The sequence below is a fragment of the Paralichthys olivaceus genome, chromosome 7, assembly GCF_024713975.1.
Source record: "Paralichthys olivaceus isolate ysfri-2021 chromosome 7, ASM2471397v2, whole genome shotgun sequence".
NCBI classification, from domain to species: Eukaryota; Metazoa; Chordata; class Actinopteri; order Pleuronectiformes; family Paralichthyidae; genus Paralichthys; species Paralichthys olivaceus.
Window position 1 is genome coordinate 9,739,595 of NC_091099.1, and position 20,623 is coordinate 9,760,217.

At 42.2% G+C, this 20,623-nt stretch overlaps 1 protein-coding gene across 2 annotated transcripts in view; it reads right to left on the minus strand.

Moving 5' to 3' along the window:
- wwox (WW domain containing oxidoreductase) overlaps positions 1-20,623 on the minus strand; it is a 127,287-nt gene that overhangs the window by 69,143 nt on the left and 37,521 nt on the right. For both annotated transcript variants that reach the window (XR_011243532.1, XM_069528934.1), the window contains exons 6-8: positions 19,598-19,686; positions 14,683-14,868; positions 11,529-11,793 (exon numbers count right to left, since the gene is read on the minus strand). Coding sequence is in view for 1 of the 2 variants with exons in the window: in XM_069528934.1 (XP_069385035.1) it covers positions 11,529-11,793; positions 14,683-14,868; positions 19,598-19,686 (540 nt within the window). In the remaining variant the exon portion in view is untranslated. The remainder of the gene's footprint in view (positions 1-11,528; positions 11,794-14,682; positions 14,869-19,597; positions 19,687-20,623) is intronic.

Below are 20,623 nucleotides of genomic sequence, written 5' to 3' on the forward strand. Positions count from 1 at the left end.
GCACTGACCCAAATGGCATTCAGTAATTCTTCCCTGTGCCAGAGGAGGTGGGATAATCAGAAACTTCATCAAGTTCACTCCTTCCTTCTCTCCTTCCCTGCGTCTGCAACACCTCCTACTGTCCCACCCGCTCCTGGAACCTCTTAAACAAAAATTGTGCGTAATAACTAACATATACGGTGCATCTGGAACACGCATCAAAGAACATCCCTCTATACCCCCTTCATCGCCTCATTTTAATTAAACAAGTTTCCTCCACTCAGAGTCTCGCCATCTCTCATCTCTTTGATCTGTTCCCGTCCGCATCACAGCGAAAGAAACTGTCCGTCTCCACTTTGAGAAAGTTGTACGTGTTTGATTTTGAAGACTTCCGAGCAGCAGCACTGATTTAACATACACAAAAAAAGGCATCAAAGCACTTACTAAACATTTACAGGAAACACAAAAAAAAATAAAAAATCCTTTTGTCAAACACTTCACTGTAACTACAAGCCCTTATGGTCCATGTGCGTCTACTAATAAAAGAAGAGCAAATTCGTTTTTGAAACTGCTCAATAAATTCAAATCTGTCTTCATGACAATGTTGGCAATACATATCAAATCTGTCACTGCTGTGTTGAGATGGATATGGGAGGGCAGAAATCCGAAAGAAAATAATACAATTAAAGTGTGTCTCAAGCGCCAGGTCCCCATCGATCCGGTCGCTCTCTTTTTTTCAATACGCTATGGACTTAACATGGACTTATCCTTTCTTAAGCACAACTGGGACCACTCCCTCTCCCCCCTCACCCCAGGGTGCAACACTGCCACAATGCTTCAAAAGAACATTTTGTTTATATGTTCAATACAAGAAACATCAATAAAATTATCCAATCATTAATTTCCAATTCAATACAAATTTAATGCAGAGCCACGGAGTAGCCAGCTCATATCCAATAAGGACATCTATCCCCGATCAGTCAGCTCAGTGCTTCGCGCTGCACATTCACAAACACACACACTTATCAATGGGACTGTCCCTAAAACACCTATTCCTCACAGACAGACTCAATACTGTGCAGAGGGGGAAAGAAGGAAAAGAGCAAATAAGGAGGATGGGAGTGGACGGACAGAGGGACTTATTATTTCTTAAGCATCACTGTCAAGGTCATAGAGCCACTAGTGGACCATTGTATGCAAATTATCTAACTGTAAGAAGCAATACTGCAATATAAAAAACTGCTGCAATATATTACATTTAGATATTTACTTAAGTAAAAGTACAAAAATATTGTCAGCAAAATTGATTACACACAAGCAATATAATTGCTGCAGATGTATCCAGTAAGCAATTATCGTTCTTTTTTAAAAAGACGTCAGTTTTCTTGGCCTTTGTTGCCTGCTCCTGCTGCCAGCTGGCTAGTTGCATTGTGGGTAATGTCGTCACCAGGTTTTGACAAGGAAAAAGAATGCTTGTATGAAAAAAGATATGTCTTGAATTGCTGCAAAGATTTTCATTTAATATTTAAGTGTCTTGAGTCAGACAATTTAAATAAAGTGTAATGTTATAATATATTTCACTTTTAACCTCTTGAATACTTTTGCTTAGGGCATATTTTATGAACTGGTGTTTTGTGTTTAAAATCTTCCTTTGCAAAGTAACTAGTATACAGCTGTCAGCTAAACATAGCAATTTAAAAATATTTCCCTTTAACGTTGAGGAGCAGAAGTAGAAAGTAAAAAGCACAGAATGAAATACTCACCTCACAGTACGTGAGGTAAGTAAGTGATTGTATTCATAGTACAGTGCACCTCCACAGGGGGCAGGTTTATGGCCGGTCATGGAGGAACAGTGAGCGGAAACAGAAATGAAAACATAAACATCTCATACATCATGGTTTCGCTTTGACTTCTGTGACGAGCTCTAATGAGCTCCGATCAACAGGCTCATTCAGGGTCACTTTTGAAATCCATGGCAAGTGCAGCGCTTCTATGCTTGATGATACAATCTATAGCTCTCTGTTGCATGTGATTTAAAAACACGTGGAAATGCTATCAGTATCGAATATCAAAAAGGTAGTGAACCCGTACCTATACTGTGATACATATCAGGTATAGAGCTGTGAGGTACATGTGTGTTTTTAACATGTTCGAGCTGGCGAGATGACACGAGAGCCAGGGTTCACGGGTCAAGTAGAGTCAAACCAGGTAGGCGATTGGCTGATCAGGTCTAAGTGTAATGACTAATCAATGGTTGAATGCATTAGCCTAATCTAATGGGCCAGGTGGGAGAGGACAGTGCTAGATGCATGGAACACATGATTGAGCACAACATGCAACAGCAATGCAATCAATAACACACAGAGTGTTCTAACCCCAAGGGGGGTCCCCACTACTGGAATGACTTGCTGCACATACATTCAGGAGGTGCTCTGTATGCGTGTGTGTAAATATGTATGTATGGTTGGTTAGGGGAGGACAGAAAAGGAACCAAGCTGTTTTAGTCTGATTGATTGGATTATGAAATGAAATGAGGGAAATCAAAGCCTTTTGTTTCTGGCCGGCAGCCTCACACACCTCAATGAGTAGCCAGACTCTGTTTCTACCCACCGAAGAGAGAGGGAGACGCACTAAAAGACAGAGTGAAAGAGTAAAGAGATGTAAAAAATAAGAAAGTATAGGAAATTAATCATCAGTTTGTTTATACAATCAGGGGAAGGAGAAGCGAGACATCCTTCATATAGTATTTATGGTTGTCCCGGGAGAAAAGGCACCCTCCTCTGTTATTTGACCTTCCACCATCACTCAGTGACGAGCATTACGTGAAACTGTATGTGAGTTAAAAGCATTGCTGAGCTCTCAGGTACTACTTTGTACATTACTGAGGTCATTCACATATCTAACCCCTATCAGACGAATGTGTTTCAATGCAAAGTGTGTGATGCAGAATAATGTTATAACAAAAAAACACAAATTTAACACTGGAATTAAATCACGGATATGATTATTAAGAGGTGGCAAAACATTGATCAATCAACCAAGAGATCCACAATGAGAATTAGAGAGAGAGAGAGAGAGAGAGAGAGAGAGAGAGAGAGAGAGGGAGAGAGAGAGAGAGAGAGAGAGAGAGAGAGATGACAAGTTAGGGACAAGAGACAAGAGCCAGTCAGAGCAGAGGACAGGCCTGGGTCAATACTTGCAGCACATACTGCTGACACTGCACCGCTCAACACACACACACACACACACACACACACACACACACACACACACACACACACACACACACACACACACACACACACACTTTTATACGGACATGTACACAAAAGATAGAGAGACATCAGACCAATCAGTCAGCTGGTGTCAATATCTCACGAGGAAGTCAGGGAAGAGGAGAGAATACAAGAGTGTGTGTTTGTGCCTATAAAGACACACGTCCCCCACAATTAAGAAACTTTTAGAGAAAAAACTAAAATTTCACCTTCTGATATTTCTTGTGGGACCGGAATTTTCAACCGGAGGAAGAAGAAAGAAATTTAGTGAAAAGCAAAAAGCTGTTAAAAGATTCCAGCATTTAAAGGTCAGTTCACCCAAATCACAACAAATCATTTTCCTCATTCACCTCTTGGGGTTTCTGGTGGTGGAGATTGTTTTTATTTGCTCAAACTATCAGCAACTTTTTTTCCAAGGTGAAAAGTCAAGTAAGCTTTCAGTGTTGTGAGCAACTCAATCCTTTTACCTCTTTACAATGATCAGGTTTTTATTTTTTCATGTCTATAAATCAATAAATTGAATCCACAACAATTTTGATCTTGAATTAATGTATTTTGAATAAGAAAAAATGACAAAAACATCACGGCTTCTTACAGTTTCTCAGAATATTCAACGGTTTGCTGATCACATAATGAACATCTTTGAGTTTTTGAGATTATAAGAGAGAAAATAAGAGATTATCACAGTTTTGCTTACAAAAAGTCTGTAATAAACAGTTAATCAAAAAGTAAGTGACAACTCTGTGTTGTTGTAATGTATCTGATTCTTATTGATGTTACCTGAAAAGGTCAATTTTTCTTTTGTTTGAGTTGAGTGTGTGTGTGTGTGTGTGTGTGTGTGTGTGTGTGTGTGAGTACTAAGAGAGGTCTGTGATAGGGGCCTCTCCATCTTTGAAATGAATTAGTGTGTGTTGCCTTATTGAGTGAGGTGCAGTGTTTAAGTGAAACTGATGAGAGATGTGTGAGCAGTTAGGACTGGGCTATAAGTATGTGGCTGGGGTCACAGGTTAATCCCTATTGATTTACTCCACCGTCTGCATATAACCACACAGGAAGACAAGGAAGGAGAGGCCTGATTTACCAGCTACCACGCAGCAGTGATAAAAATCCCTGCTCACACACGCACAAACACACAGGCGCATGCACACACACACATACATACAACACCTACATCTTCACACACATGCACGCACTCTTTTGCGAGATACTAGGGTAAGGACAAGAAAATTAAGTATCATTTAATCTCTAAATAGGAAGTTAAACACCTTCTACTTAGACAGATTGCAGACCATGACCTCCTCAGGATCGATGAAAGATGAGATGAGTGATTTATACACGAGCGTATTATCAGGAGCAAATATATTTATGAAAAGTTGTTTTTTCTGCAAAACTGGTTTGACATGGAAAACGCACATGAACACGCAGCCACATCTGTCACTGTGGTAACAGATTTCAATACTAAAGCTGAAATCACAGCAGCCCCCGACCAATAGACCAGAGTGTGTTTGATGAGGAACCCGCACGAGGCTGAACGTATAAACAACCTCTTCACAATTTCACTCCAAAGAGGAAAGGTGAAATATTACATTAATATGAACAACTATTAATAATAACCCCCCCCCTTTTTTTCCTCCCCACCTCTTACCCCATCACTCCTTCTCCCTCCATCTCTATCTCACTCCCTCTCTCTCTTTCTCTCTTACCCACTGCCTCTAATCCTATCATGCGGGCAATAAGTGTATGCACCATGAGCACATTTAATTTCTGTGGTTGGTTTTCAGCGAGCCCAGAGGTGAGCCTTAATAAGGATCAATGGCACTTTATCTGGGACAGCACCCACTTCACAGCATGCAAATTACACAGCAACCCTTAAAAAAGAAATGGATTTAATTAAAAAATGTAGAACCACAGGCTCTGGAAATTCAATTAAAGGATTTATGCAAAGGTTGGCTAGCTTTTTGTGTTGCAGTTCCTGCTTATATAATGAGCTTTTCATATTAAAAATCAATAGGTAATCTGGGCTAGGGGATCGGCTGCTTATGTACATTTTTGAAATCAATTTGAAAAATAGTCCATCAGCTCCATGTCACAACATGGAAGGGAGGGAGAGGTGTGTCAGTGTGTGTGTGTGTGTGTGTGTGTGTGTGTGTGTGTGTGTGTGTGTGTGTGTGTGTGTGTGTGTGTGTGTGTGTGTGTGTGTGTGTGTGTGTGGCAGGAGTGGACTGTTGAGGAAGGGGTGATAGGTTACATCTCTCTCGTCTCTGAGGGTCACAAGAATAAAAGAGTCGGAGGGTGATCGAGGCAACGTGAAGGAGTAGAGGGTAAGTGAGTGAGGATGTTCTCTGGCCAGGTCAGTTTCTGGCTCTTTGGCCCATTCTGATCCCTTCTATTACAGAGAGAGTCCCTTGACAGTGAGGGTCTAGCTGGATCTGACCTGTAGCTCTGGGGTAATTTAGCCCAGCCCCAACTCAGACATAGCCCAGACTCAGACAACCTCAGCTGGGGAGGCGTCCTAATGGCCTCCCTGAGGTGTCTGAAGGTGGACGAGAAGGGAGGATGTGGTTTAAGGCCTCTGAGTAATGTTTCTATCACAAACAAAACTCAACAGATATCTTATTAAAACCGTATAATTTTTGTAAGAGAAACATCAACAGCAAGATGACATTTTTGTAGCATTAACCAGCTGCAAAAATCCTTTTCAAGATTTCAGATTCTTAAAAATGACTTTCGCCAACTTCTTCCGCTTTCAACAGGGATATTGTTCATGCCTCCTTCATGCTGTGTAGCTACACAGGCAGGAGGGGTGAATGACTGACTGCATACAGTAGCAGACTGTCAGCATTTGATTGGTTCTTTATTGATCCGGACACGCTCTCCATCACATCAACTCATCCACAATAAACCATTTACACAGTTTCCCTGTGCAATGGACCGCATAACCAGGCCTCAGGCCATCTGTGTGTATGTGTGTGTATGATTGTGTGTTGTGTGCGTGTCTGTGTGTGTGTCTGTGTGTGTGTTTAATGAAATGGTATCTCTGTGGACAATAATCCCAGCAACAGAATTTGGCAGGAACACACATGTCAATACAGCCAAATGGGATTGTATGCTTTTATCCATCCCTACACCAACACGTCTTTCTCTCCCTATGCCCCCCCAACTCTCCTTCTCTCTCTCCCTCTCTCTCTCACTCATAGTGCAGACGCACAGCAGGGAATGTCTGGCAGGAAAATCACATTCATTTTATCTACTTATTCAAAAACGATCTAAAATATGGCCTGTTAAGAAAATCGGTGTATCACGAGAGGTTGTGTGAACCTCATATCAATTGGCATAATATGTAATATTCTGTCTACACCACTGAGGAGAAACCTACAACCTACAGTGTCTCCAGTCAGGCTGGATCTGACCCCCACCACCACCAACCCTGTGTAGCTCCTAATCATCCAAGAGGACTCTATTACAAGGGCCTGGCAGCTCATCTAACCTCACCGAGGAGAAGGGGGGTTGGCAGGGAGACTGGGACCTCTGCTCCTCTTTCTCTCCACATGGTTGAGCACCACACACAACACGAGCGCATACACACAGGTTGCCTCGGTGTGCAGAAGGGCCGCTGTGACCGTGTGCTACATCAGATAGCAGATAGAGCTGCTGACCTTACGTCTGTCTGCAGGAGAGAAACTGATAAAGAAGACTGTAGAAACAGCGGCTCACATGCAGCACCGACTGCCCCACCCCACTGTTTGTGTGTTATATGGTAATGTCTTCGTCACAGGGCCCGTCTCTGGGGTTAACCGCTGAGGAGTAGCAGAGAGCTCCTGGTCGCAGCAGGCGAGGCTCAGCTGAGGAGGCACTAGCAGTCCCACTACTCCTGACTGAACAGCCACTCCGCTTATACAGCCCTGACTGCTGGTGCCTGGTCAAAAGTTCAGCCTGTGCATATGTAAAAAGGTGGCCTGGTGCCCGAGGCAGGATCCTGGGTAAAATAATCATGCTGAAACACTAAGAAGCATGGGACGAGGCAAGAGCGCTGATAAAACTGGCCCCCGGGGTGACTGAAGTGTCTGATTGGACCAGGGGAGTCTCTTAGGCCTGTGCCCATAACACCCCCCCTCCCCTCTTTCTAACCATTATAGTGGATGATGAGGTGCTGGAGCCACTGCCCACACTGATCTCCATGCAGCTCAGTGCTGTCTGTGCCTATAGTTAAGGTATAGATTTGATGAGTATAGGCTCAGCCCAGCTGCTCAGAGCCTGAGGGTACGCTGATCTTGAGGGAGCTATCAGTCAGTCAACAAAATGTCACAGGGTCAGCGTTACACCATGACAAGACAGTGACAACTTCACAAAGGTTACAGCCCAACTAATAACTGCAACAGTTAATGAAATTCATAGTATGCTTCATAAAAGTGTGTCCAGCCTGAGTTTTGGTTCAAATAACTTTTCCTGATTATACATGATCTTTAAAGGCCTGAAAACCGATCACACATCAAATGAATCAATCAAAATCTGCGTCAATCAAATTCTGAGCATTAAATCGCTGCAACTAAATTGCAGAACTAAGATAACAACTGTCTTTTGCCTTTCTCGCTCTCTCTTAGCTCTTCTCGCACGCACACACACTCGCACACCACTGCAGGCCAGATCATTCAACGCTGATAATCACACCAAGGGACACAGGGAAAACTCCCACTCTAAACACGCTGAATTAAAGAAACAGGAGTTACAGGCCTGGTCGCACCATCTCTGATAAGCAGATCAAGGCACGGGGAGGGGAACATGATGTTAGTGAGAGATAGTTTGGCTGATTAAAATGTCATGGCTCTTTATAGATGCCTTTCTCAACTCAGCAAAAATGGAATCAGCACTCTACATCAATAGCAGAGTGGGCTGTTCACCCCACTAATAGAGAAGTTTCTTTCCCTTAAGTAGAATCCACAACACAAAGAATGCAAAATATAGGACGTCAAAATATATTTTTGTAATTTGAGAACAAAATACAGTTTTAAAAGATAAAAGTGGAGTGAAAAAGTCAAGCGCTGATAAAATAACAGAACACGAAGCACAATTAATCAGGAAAGGATGACCAAGAACCAAGTGCATGGCCTGACATGACATTTCCTTTACTACCACAGTCAAATTAATGATTTAGGACCACATGTAGCTTAAGGTTGTTCAAGTAATCCCCATGTTGTGAATCCAAGAGTGTGCTTGTCTGGGTGAGTGTGTGCGTGTGTGTGTGTATGTGCTTGTTTGTGTGTTTACTCGTGGAGGGCAAGTCTATATCACTCCACCTGTGCTCCTATAAATCAAACCTGTGTTTTAAATGAGAGGATGGTTATTTGCGCAAGAACACACACGGGGGCCATGTGATTGTTTTTTGGAGCCGACATTCTGCTTATGTTTGCATCCCAGAACAATCTCCATGGATCCCGCAAGCGTACGCAAGCAATTAAAGCGATACCATCTTCATATCCCTGCAACCAATAACTGAAATAATATCACTGTTTTATTAAGCCCTTAATGTGGGGGCAGAAGGAGTGAGGAGTGGGATTTTAAAGAGGATACACTTTTAGGGGCCTTATCAACCCCAGATTTAAATAAGAGCAAATGCTCAGCTTAAGGGTGTGCCTGTGTATCTGTGTGTGTGTGTGTCTGTGTGTGTGTAAGGCTGCGTGTCTGCGTGTGGCCTTTTATCAGACAAGAGTTTTAGCTAATCGCTGTGTCAGCAGACCAGAATTTAATTACTAACTCTACCTTTGTCCTTTAATATTTACTAACATCTACACTACATTTAATTAACCACGTGAAGAAAAGCCGTTGCCCCATTCTGGAAGAGGAACCGCTCTGCTAATTGCGTCTGTGCGCTCACAACCAAAACGGTAACACCCTTTCCTCAGACGCACACACAAGGAACACACAAGCCTCATCCACTCCAGGGTACACTTTTGAATTTTTTGATTAAAGAAAGTAAGTTTAACAAATTTCGATTCGAACAGAAATGGAGACAAACCAGATTTGAGGATGGAAACAAGACAGCAAGTGATGGAGTAAGAAAAATGTTAAAAGAACATAAAGAGGAAAGAAAAAGTGTTTTGGGACAGAGATAGTCAAATTGAGCAAAATGTTCAGCTTGGCATTTTGTGAAAGGTGCTGAGGAGCGGTTCCTCCCATCTCTCATCTGATGTCAGAAGCAAGAGAGACAAATGATGGCCTGAGGCTTTGTGTCTGTCAAACGTGATGGATCAGAATAACGGTTCATTTAAACTCCACCACGCTGCCTTTCAACATTTCAGTGCAAACACTTAATTGATAAACGATGATGAGCAGCTAATGGAAAGATTTATTAGTCAAACTATGGCATATATTAAAAGCTATGTGAAGCCTAAAGGGTTGAGCTTTTCATTGAAAGCAGAACTTGAGGAGAGCAGAGGACACAGATGAAGACACAATCCCCTCAAAAACATCTGGACCGATGAGAACAATTCCTTTGAATTGAGTTGTAAACAACAACAAAAATCACAACTTCACATTTTATTGCCTCTGAATTTAAGGGCACTGTTGGGCCATGGCAGAGGTGTCTGCTCTACTGAGTGCCATTGAAATTTTCAAAATGCGCAAAAAAAAAAAAACTGAGGACAAGGCAACTTTCATTTGAACCCACCTTTTTTCAAGTGAGCAGAATATTTTGAACGTGTGACTGACGAGTTTTGTATTGTTTCCCAGTCTAGATTGATCAAACAGAAATTAGCCAGTGTGAAGACCAGAGAGCTCTCTAAGAAAAGCAAGGCACTCTTTTCACAAGGCTGAGAAAACAGGCAAAAACACTTTTGAGGCATAATACAACATTTTGAGCAGGTCAGCCAAGGATAACAACAGCAGTTTTTTCCAGTATTTAAACATTGGAACAGATGATGGTGATGATAATGACGCATGCAAGACAATCAATCACAATAACAGCTCTAACAAAAACCTCTGAAACCAAGTCCAAGATACAAACCTCAAAAATACTGTATCATGATTGGGACGATGGAATTGCGATAAACCAAACCCAACCTGCTGCCACCACTACAGGTACAGCCTGTTGAGCTCTCATTACACATTACACCAATTTTACTATCTTCAAACTGCTTGTGCCAGGTAATTAGCTTGAGATGGATAATAACCCTCTGATTCAAAGTTCTCTTTATTTTACAACAAATTGATTTACAGCCAGGTTTCACATCCAACAAATACAACGTTGACTGTGACAACAACACACTATAAACACTGAAATAAACTAATACAGGGAATGGAAAGTAGAAAAGTGCTAGTATGATAAAGTACTAGGAAAAGAAAATTGAGGTAGTGCAAGGACATTGAAAATGAATCTCCCAAGACCCTGACCTGAAACCAGTATGCCAAAGGAGACCCTATGGATCTGTTGGTCAGTTTATCAACACAATCCACAGCCATCATGACCAAGTCTGATTTGTTGCATCAAAATTCAACTTGTAAACAGAAAATAGCCACAAGTCCCTGCAGTGCAGCACCTGGTCTTCAATCTCTACTTCAGGACATAATGTCTTAACTGTATATGTGCTCTCAGACAGGTCCTTGAAAAACAAGGTTGAGTCAGCCTGCCAATATGACTCTGAACTTAAGATAATGCATCAGAAAATATCTGGTAATACGTTCTCCTGATGAGAATGGGCAATATGGTAAAAACATATTTGACAGAGAACTCATTACTTCAGTGCTCCAGAGTACATGACTGCACAGGATAAGAGACCCGAGTTTGCGCAGTGCATTTACAGTAACCTAATAGTCGCAGTACACAGGATCTGGAATATCGCCTACCCTGGTGAAAGGATAGGAGGAATGTGCTCTCAGAGTTAAATAAACAGTGACAGGAGGAAGAGGAAAACAAACCACAGAATATCTCTCTATCTGTGAAACCCAGACTCTCTCCGTGAGCCCTCAGCACTCAGCAGATCAACCCCTCTCCATCCTTTTTCCCCTCCGCTCTCCCAGGAGCGTGCCAAGACAAATATATAGGCAGAGTAAGGGACACAGAGTCAGAAAAAAGAGGATCGTAATATAGTGTGGTGAATTCACTGCTTACCATTGAGAAAAATGTAATCAGCTACAGAGCTACTCAAGTGAAATGAAAAGTTAACACACCAATCCACTGCGGTGGTTAACATCTACTGTATGGGCAGTATAACGTGTTCCTCGGTCAGGTCAGGCTGCAGGTTGTGCAGTCACAAAGTTATATAAAACTTCATCACTTACCATAGACTTGGTGAAAGGTCTGGCCAGCATAAAGAGAAAGGTCATCAGCCACCAGCTCTGGTGGATTGAGGTGTACATCAGGTTCCCAGGATGCAATGCGTTGGAGGTGACGCCATGAGGCGAGAGGCGGCGGTGGAGCTCGTTGCTGAAGAGAATGTTACAGAGTTTGGCCCGATTGTACGCCAGCATGGACCAGTACTCCTTCTTCGGGGGAGACAGCAGCGAGAGGTCCACCTTACCACATGAGTCAAAAAGGTCTGTGAACCTGAAACAAAGTCCATATCAAAAGTAGTTATACCATGAGTGTGTGTCTGTGTGTGTCTGTGTGTGTATTTGTGCATGAATGCGTGCGCTTTTCTACCAGCAGATGTGTGTTGGTGGCTGCATACAAATCAAACACATGACATGATGTTCTTTAATTGCCTGCGACAGAGCTGTTAAACTCCAGATGTTTGACAAGGCCCCTTAAACATTACACTACTCGTTGTGTTATTATGCAGTCACAAAATAACATTGCAATACACAAAACCTACACCCCCTGTGTATTGTGTGTGTGTGAAGAGGGAAGACGAAAGGCTCCAAACTGGTGGAACACATCCTACATATTAATCCAGTCATTAGAAAACAACCAATCAAAATGTCACCTGCTTTCCTTGTTGTGATTTTACAAGCTCGCTGCCTCTTGTTTACTGTCGCCTTCCGCAACATCCTTGCTTGGCTAAATTACAACATCTGCAGGCTTTTCATTTCATGTGCTGCAACTTCATAACTACTTCAGCAAGTAGAAATTGATATGTGGGTTGTTGTTGTTTTTCAAAGTTGCTCACGTTATAGTGAAGTTAAAGTTGAATGAGGTTTTACAGTGATTTTACCATCAATAAATTACTCTGTCTGGTGAACCACATACATTTGCATAATAAAAGACTTTGGGTAAAAGAATTATCTCACTTGAGCATAAAAGTACAGAGCAGAAGTTGCAGCTCAGATCTATCAGAGGTCATTTCATTTAGGATATTATTCCACCTTGTTTTCAGCAGATCTGATGCAGCCCCGGGCCAAAGTCAACCTGCATTGGGCCAATTTCACAATAAGCCTCTATGGTGGAAACTGATAAAGTGTCCGGACATTACCCGTGTGTCCATCTCTCCCACCTCTGTCCCTTATTGGTCAATACTTTACCAGCGGACAAGGAGCTTAGGGAATACAATAAGCTGCCAGGTCAGGGGTCACACACACTTGTGAGGGGAGGCTATAAGTGAATAAACGAGAAATCAGCGGATACTGAAAATAACACAAACACAAATGGGAGCGACTTCAAAAGATGTAATATAGGTCTGGAATGAGGTGGACAGAATGAAAGATGTAATATGAGATATTGTCTATTTCCGCTCCTTCTTCCGCCGCCTCTAGTCTGTGTCAGTGTGTAACCGACTCTCTCTGGTCTTACCTAAGCCCTCTTTGAAGGGGTTAAAGCCAAGGCAGCTGGCAGAGGAGAGAGGGAAAGGTGAGTGCAATATGTCAGGGAGGTGGAAGAGGAGAGAGGGAAGAGTGAAGAGAATACCTGACCATTCCTGGCCATGCATTATGAATAAATGCTGCACGTTTTGCCCATTCGAACAGCAGCCTGACAGTTTTTACAACGTCAAAACTTCATGTGAACTCCCTGTTCTTACTGTGTAGGCAAGTCTTGCATCAATCAAATTCTGCCAATACTCACTGCATGACATGATTTCTTTCAATAAGCTTTTCCTTCTCCCTCTTCCTCTTGCTTTTCTTACAGCATGTAATAGCTGTGTGACCCCAAGTGGATCTGGGTGTCAAACCATCCCCTTTGCTGCTCCTGTCCTCTCATGCATGGCAGTCTGTAAAACATAACTCATATGAGGGCCCCTGTAACAGTGTTGCTGTTTGATCTGCTAGAATAACTCTGCGTATGTTCTCCTTGTCTCAGGTCACTCTGCAGAGCTCCAATCAATCACTCTGCTTGGTTGTCTGACTGAACCAAGCCAGGATCAATGTCGCACGCACACACTGACTCTGAAACACATGGCTCAGGGCCTGGGCTCACAGATCACTGCAAGACATCATGCCTGTCTACTGTATGACAGTTAAACCGGAGTCCATGGGGGAGAGTTGCTCAACGAAAAGATAGACTTGGAGAAACGAGAGATGGAAAGAAGAGAGGAAAGAGGGGGAAAAGGGGCTGAGTCAGAGGGTCACAGAGAAAGGAGCAGATACTTGATCAAAGTAAATTTTAGCTGATAAGTCCATCCATCATGTTGATGATACGTTTAATTCATAGTGACAGCGTGCAGAGTGAAATGAGTTTTCAGTGAGTGAGGCTGTCATGTTTGACAATACGCATTAAGCCTGATCTATCAGTTTGTGGTGAGAACTAGCCAATGTAGCGGCTTCAACAGCGTGACTGGAGTTGAAGAGTTGTTCGATTGGACGTGGTAATTTCAGGATAATACCGCTTAAACTCCATCGGTGTGACTTTAATATGACTTAACTGTGAATGGCAACTGTGCGATACATTTACCTGTTATCATACTCACACAAACACACACACACACCCTGTTGGCTGTATATTAAAGCAGTACAGATATAAAATTAAATTTTCTGGAAAATTGAAGATGCAAGAATAGTGTGGTGCTGTAGATCAACTTAACAAAATACCACGTAAATAATTTTATAGTAAAATAACTTACATACAAGTTTTGTAACTGATAAGATTACACATCTATACATTTAGTTTTCTCTCCTTCTTACCCATCGTTTTTTAAAAATCCTCTCTGAAGAAAAGCCTTATTCTATAATCTACTTCTGTTAAGAACACATAGATACATTCATACAAAAGCCTGACTGTTGTTTCCAATACCAATCTATTGGAAAATAAAATAATAAATATGGTTTACAATGATGTCTAAGATTTCCTCATCAAACCCTTATTAAAACGAAATGTAATTTAGGCTTAAGAAAAAGAATTTCAAAGAAAAAGAAAACATAAAAACAACCAAATATATACAACTCAAATAATAAATCTCATATCGGCAAATTCAATTCCTAAACATAATGGCAAATTGGTATCATAGAAGGTATCACTTGTTTGTGAAGGCCCATATCGATATATCAGTCAGAATCGAATTGATACCTGTGAGATTCTGAAGACACGACAACAACGCGGGCGGGCGCTGAGCGACGCAGCACGTCCTGTAGGCACTGGACGAGAAGGAAGTGACCTAGGTGGCAGGTCTGGAAGGTGGACTCCAGGCCGTCCTCTGTCAGGCTCCAGGGTTGAGTGCACACTCCTGCATTACACACCAGGATGTGCAAGGGCCTGTGGTGGGAGGAGGGCAGAAAATAAAACGTGTTTGTTTATGGATTACAAGTGACAACAGAGAAGACTCAGCTGCAAATAAAAGAGGGTTTTCATACCACATAAGGTGGAAGAGTAGGTTGGGAGAGGCAACGGGGGGAAGAAACACAAAAAAGAGGATGTAATAGTGAGAAGCCAAAGCAGAGGAAGCACACAGGGTGTCTTATTTCAGAGTGTGGTGGACTTTAGAGGTCTACAGAGACAGAGCATCAGTAACGCTGATATGATACAGAGGTTTTCAGTGCAACTCCCCATGGCTCGACAGGTACTGTATAGATACTGAATACAGCTGGCTGCACTCCAAGAGCAACAACACATTGAAAAGCAATCTCAAACCGTTTCAACACACGAGGCTGGTGGAAGTAATGGGTGTTGATACAGAGTCTGTGTAACTACTGAGTAACCAAAACCCACCAACAGATCGACTCAGAAAGGCTGAGCAGAAAAGACCAGATCAAAGGAAACACACACACACACACACACACACACACACACACACACACACACACACACACACACGAAACATGATATAAAAAGCAAGTGCCTTCATTCAGGGCCCTGTAAAGCACGCACACACACACACACAGTAACACAGACACACAACATATTTCCATGCTTGCAGGTTTCGTGTGTGGGCGAACGAGTAACACTCCCTGCTCGCGTGGCAGTGAATGGAGATTGCCTGATTGGTCAGGGCAGTGAGAGATCCTTGTCGGTGACAGCGTCGCTCCAGCGACTCGAAACCACAGTAACACAGCCGAACAATCCAAACACACCCCACCAATTTTTAATTTCTTCCATTAGAATTAATTATGAGGCCGAAGGCAATTTGTGTACCCTGTGTTTAAGACTGCCTACTGGATTAATTAAAAACTGGATGCTGGAAAATTAATGTGTGAATTGTTATGCCTTGCTATAATGAGCCATCCCATGCTATTACATAGGAGTGTACTGTACGATCACCTTCAGGCCTCCAAACACACAAGGTTCATTAAAGAGCACATACCTACTCACAAGTCAACTTAAAGAATGCTGACCTGAGCACATTATCAACAGAGCACAAACCAGCAGCAAGATATTTTAATTTCATCCAAAATACAAGCAAAGCATGTCAAGAAAAAGTCAAAATGTCGAGAATAAAGTCAAATTAAATCAGAGGGACACATTTGTTTTGCATTTTAAGAATATAGTTGCAATATGGAGAATAAAGTCGACTCCTCTGGTTCATCAAATCCTGTTAGAGGAGCGACTGACTGTCCTTCTGAACAGATGTCGTTTTTGGCACAATCTCTTCACACTGATTACCACACTGTGTTAATACGCTAAAAGAAAATGAATGTCCGTGTTACTAAAACTGATTCTGAAAAGAGATTTCACAACTTCCTCTTCACAAAGTATTTTATAGAGGATGGCAAATATGCTAACATTAGTAGTTTAATACTAAAAACTATTAAGTTTTAAAGTTTTAAAATGTATTTTCAACATTTAACTTGTAAGAAAATCTCTTGTGCCTGGACCTAATACTCTAACGTAGATGTGCAGCTCTGAAAATGCTCTCAGCTGAAGTACAGATATCTTTCACTCCTAGAATCCGTTCTAACACAAGATAGAAGCTTTGACTGTATGTACACTGTTTGTTGTTTTAAATGTGTACTTATATTTCCCTTCAAACAGTAACTCTGTAAAGCATTATAATGTAGGGGAGGGTTATTGAAAAAAACTCATTTTAAAGCTTTAAAAGTCAGACACTGTGCCTCAATTCAAAACCTGGTTGACTAAACTTCAGTATTACAAATAGACAGAATTACATAAGGAATGATGGACACTCTTCATATATATTTTGTTATATGGCAGCCGTTTCTTCATCATCTTGCACAGTCTAACTTGGTTTCATGGCCCTCAAAAAAATGCTGTGCCTTCCAGCTTGGATGCTTGTGTTAAGACATGTTGTAGAGTAGCAATGATGAAGCAGTGTAATTTAGTGTTTTGCCTCATCATCAAACACATCCTGAGTTATTGGGAGGTTATGTTTCGTTTTTTTGCATTTTTTGTGCCATGTTGTCAAAGAAAATGTCAATAAATATACTTATCCTTATATTGATCACACCTCTAAACATTTAAATATCCACTGTTTCCTTTGACACTGAGAACAAGCTAAAACAGACAAAGTATGTCACTCAGTAAGTATTTCACATATTTGCTATGAAAAACTCTAATAACCAACTTTCCTCCAGCCAGCAGAGCGATTTCCCCCACGCAGCTCCGATGGGCCTCTGGTGAGTCTGCTTGTAATGTAAAAGGCCTGTTAATTCAACTGCCCACCAGTTAGTCCCTCTCTCATAAGCACAGGTCTAATGAATGTCTTTAATAGGCCTATTGCTGCGTACCACAGTCCCACTCTCCACATTAAGACCTCACACAACACTGTGTGCACTGTGCAATCTCAGCGCTGGTCAAACGAGGGTGTTAACTACCAAACTGGGAGACATCAGTTTATATATTTACTTTAAATAACCCCCCTGGGTATGACCCCTGACCTCTATGATAATGTGGGCCAGCAGAAGATATTGCTTGTGTGAGCTGGGCTCGGACTACTGGTCATTAACACTGCACTTTATCGGTAACAGGAAAACTGGAGCAGTAGATATGTGTACAACACTCATCCAGGTCCATGTGCAAACAAAGTGTGCAAAGACACAACACATTTCGACAGTGTTACAGCATCACCATAATAACAAACGGAAGAATAGTAGACTAATGCAGTCCGGCCTGTGCAGCCCATCTATTACACACAATTTGCTTGAAATGAGAACATGATAAATGCAGCTGGAAAATAAACTGCACGTGTTAATTACTGACCGTTCAGTAGAAATTGTATTAAGTGCACTCTGTCAGCACTGTCCTCCATCAATTACATCCCAATGAAATTGCACTGCATTCAACAATATCAATATCCAGGTAATTTCATTTCAAAGGACAGGCAATTAAAGCAGAATTGGGGTCAATGGAACACAGAGCAGCGTGAAAGCCACTGACTAAAGCACTTAAAAGCAAGGGAGTAAGAAACGAGAGAAGGGAGAAAAAGGAATTCTGATTACATTTCACCTGTCAATGACACACTGCAGGAGCATTATTGTGCGTGTGTGTATGACTGCGTGTGTCTGTCTGTCTTTGTGTTTACAAAACTATGTGTGTGTGCTTCTGTACACAGAATTGTCTGCGTGTTTCCATGCATGTATGCACAATATGTGCGTGTTGTGTGCGCAACTCCTGGGTATGTTATGCCTGAAGACATACGTGCAGTAATAGAGTGGTGGTAGACTCAGACAGCTGCCCAGTGCCATTCACAGCTCAGAGCTCCCAGCCTCCACTCTGCTCTGTTCGCCTTCTGATGAGAATTAATGTACTCTGACGTCCCCTGGGACTCCCCCACTCCCCCCTAACAGCACAGCTAATGAAGAAATACAACCTTGCCAAAATACTGAGGTGGAGAGAGAGAGAGCGACAGACAGAAAGACTGAGACAACACGAGAGAGGGGGAAACTGAGGTAGATAAACAAAGGGAAAACAAAAATGGAACGCAAAATAAAAAACCAGGAGAGTCATTTTGGGGCCAGCAGGGTTAAAGAGAGGTCGACGTCCAGTACTTCATTGGATGGGAGAGACACATGTAAGAGATGGGAGGGAACTGTAGGACACAGGGTGAGGGAAGCCACCGTGAGGTTTGGCTCTGACCCAAGACACGTGTCCTGGATGGCCATACCCTGCCCCAGGGCTGCTACAGGCGATGACTGCCCTGCCTCTCCCCAAGGGGCTCCCCTGACACCCCTACACACACACAAACATGCACGTACGCACAAACACACAGACACACACATAAACACACACATAGATGAACAGTATGGATGCCAGAATGCATGACCCCAAAATAGCAACTGTGCGATCGGCCACAAGACACATGCTGTAAAAGCTGACCACCACAAAATAAGTGCCATAAAGTCTGGCAGTCTGTTAATCAATGTCAAGCAAATCGACACAAATACACACACTGGCTCCTGGGGCCTCGTCCATATGGTATCCATCAGTAACAGTTGCATCAGGGTGTCCATTAAATACGGTATACAGGAGGTAATCATGATACAGTGATCAGCTCGAATGAAAGAACCTGTACGTTTTTTTATTTCCTTTATGGTCTTTATCCCTTTTTTTTTTCTTAGACTGAAGTGGACAAAAAAATCCTGCCATTCAGAAATGGGACTGGTGGCTACTTAAAGTTTGCCCTGATTTTTTAGCTGGACATGCTGCAATTCAAAAACCATTCTAAGATCTGCTCTGCCCTGTCTCCTCACAGTGGAGACTCCCATGTCTTCTGATGGCGTTTTAGTTTCAAACAATACAAGAGGACATTGGAGGGACCAGTCGAACTCACGCAACTGCAACACTGGATAGAGACAATTTCAATCTCCAGTGCATCTTGGCAATGAGTACTGCTCTGATTTTTTGCAGTTTTAAAATCGAAGGTCAAATACAGCATTGATGGGGGAACAATATTTCAAATGTCACCCATTCCACCAGGAATATAGTAGATGTAAGTCCGCTCAGTGGTGCCACCTACACCTGTGCCAAAAATATCAAATATCACAAAAAATATTAGGAAGGTAAGAAAATTCCTACTGTGGTTTATACTCACAGCTTCTTGGTCTTGAAAGACTCAGCAAACTCCCGGACACTGCGGAGAGAGGCCAGGTCGCACATCATGGCTTCCACACGTGCTCTGTGCTGTTGAGACAGAAAACACAGAAGTATGGTTGTTAGAGCAACAGCAAAGTAAAGGGTCGCCATCATTATTTAGGTTTTTACCATTATTAAGTCATCACCTTGAGCAAAAATAACCACAAAGCACACGTTCAAATGGTAGAAAAAGGAATAATGTTTCACCACTTTTAAAGGTACAGTGTGTAGAATTTAGTGACATCTAGGGCTGAAGTTGCATGTTGCAGCTGAATACTCCTCATCTCACCCTCGAATTACAAACATGAAATAGAAACTGTGGTGAAGCTCAGTTGTCATAAAAACTCAAAAGGTTTTAGTTTGTGCAGTTTGGACGACAGTAAAAAAAACATGGCATTCAAAAAACATTCTAATATAAAGGGCCCATTCTAAAATGTACTTCTATTACTCAGACTGGAAGAAGTGATGTGAGAAGAGTGCTGACATATGATCACAGTCCTGTCTAAAGACTCCTACAGAACTCTGTAGAGTTTGACAGCATGTTCTCAGCTCTGTTTGTGTGTATGTGTGTGGATCCTCTTACACCATATGTTGGGAGACAGGGTGAGGATGGGAGAGGAGTGGAGAAAGATAAATGACTTAAGAAGTTAATGCATAGCTGCATTTACACACCGAGGAAGACAGGCTAAATATTCATCATTCCCTCCATCCTACTGTACCATTCTACAGCAGGGCAGAGGCCTCGGCACAGAGACAAAGGAGCATATCTTTGTGATAACAACATTTTTTTCGTCTGTGATGGAGTGTGTCAACTTGGACTATCTCCCTGGCTTCCTGTCTGTATTTCCTGTATCCTCATCTCGCCTTTCTCTACATCTTTATGAGAACAGGTCCTCTCAGCCGACAATCTAGGTTCAATCTACCTTCAACATACAAGCTCACAAGGGGCCTTGGTGTGTGTTAGCACAAGTGTGTGCAGTGTGAA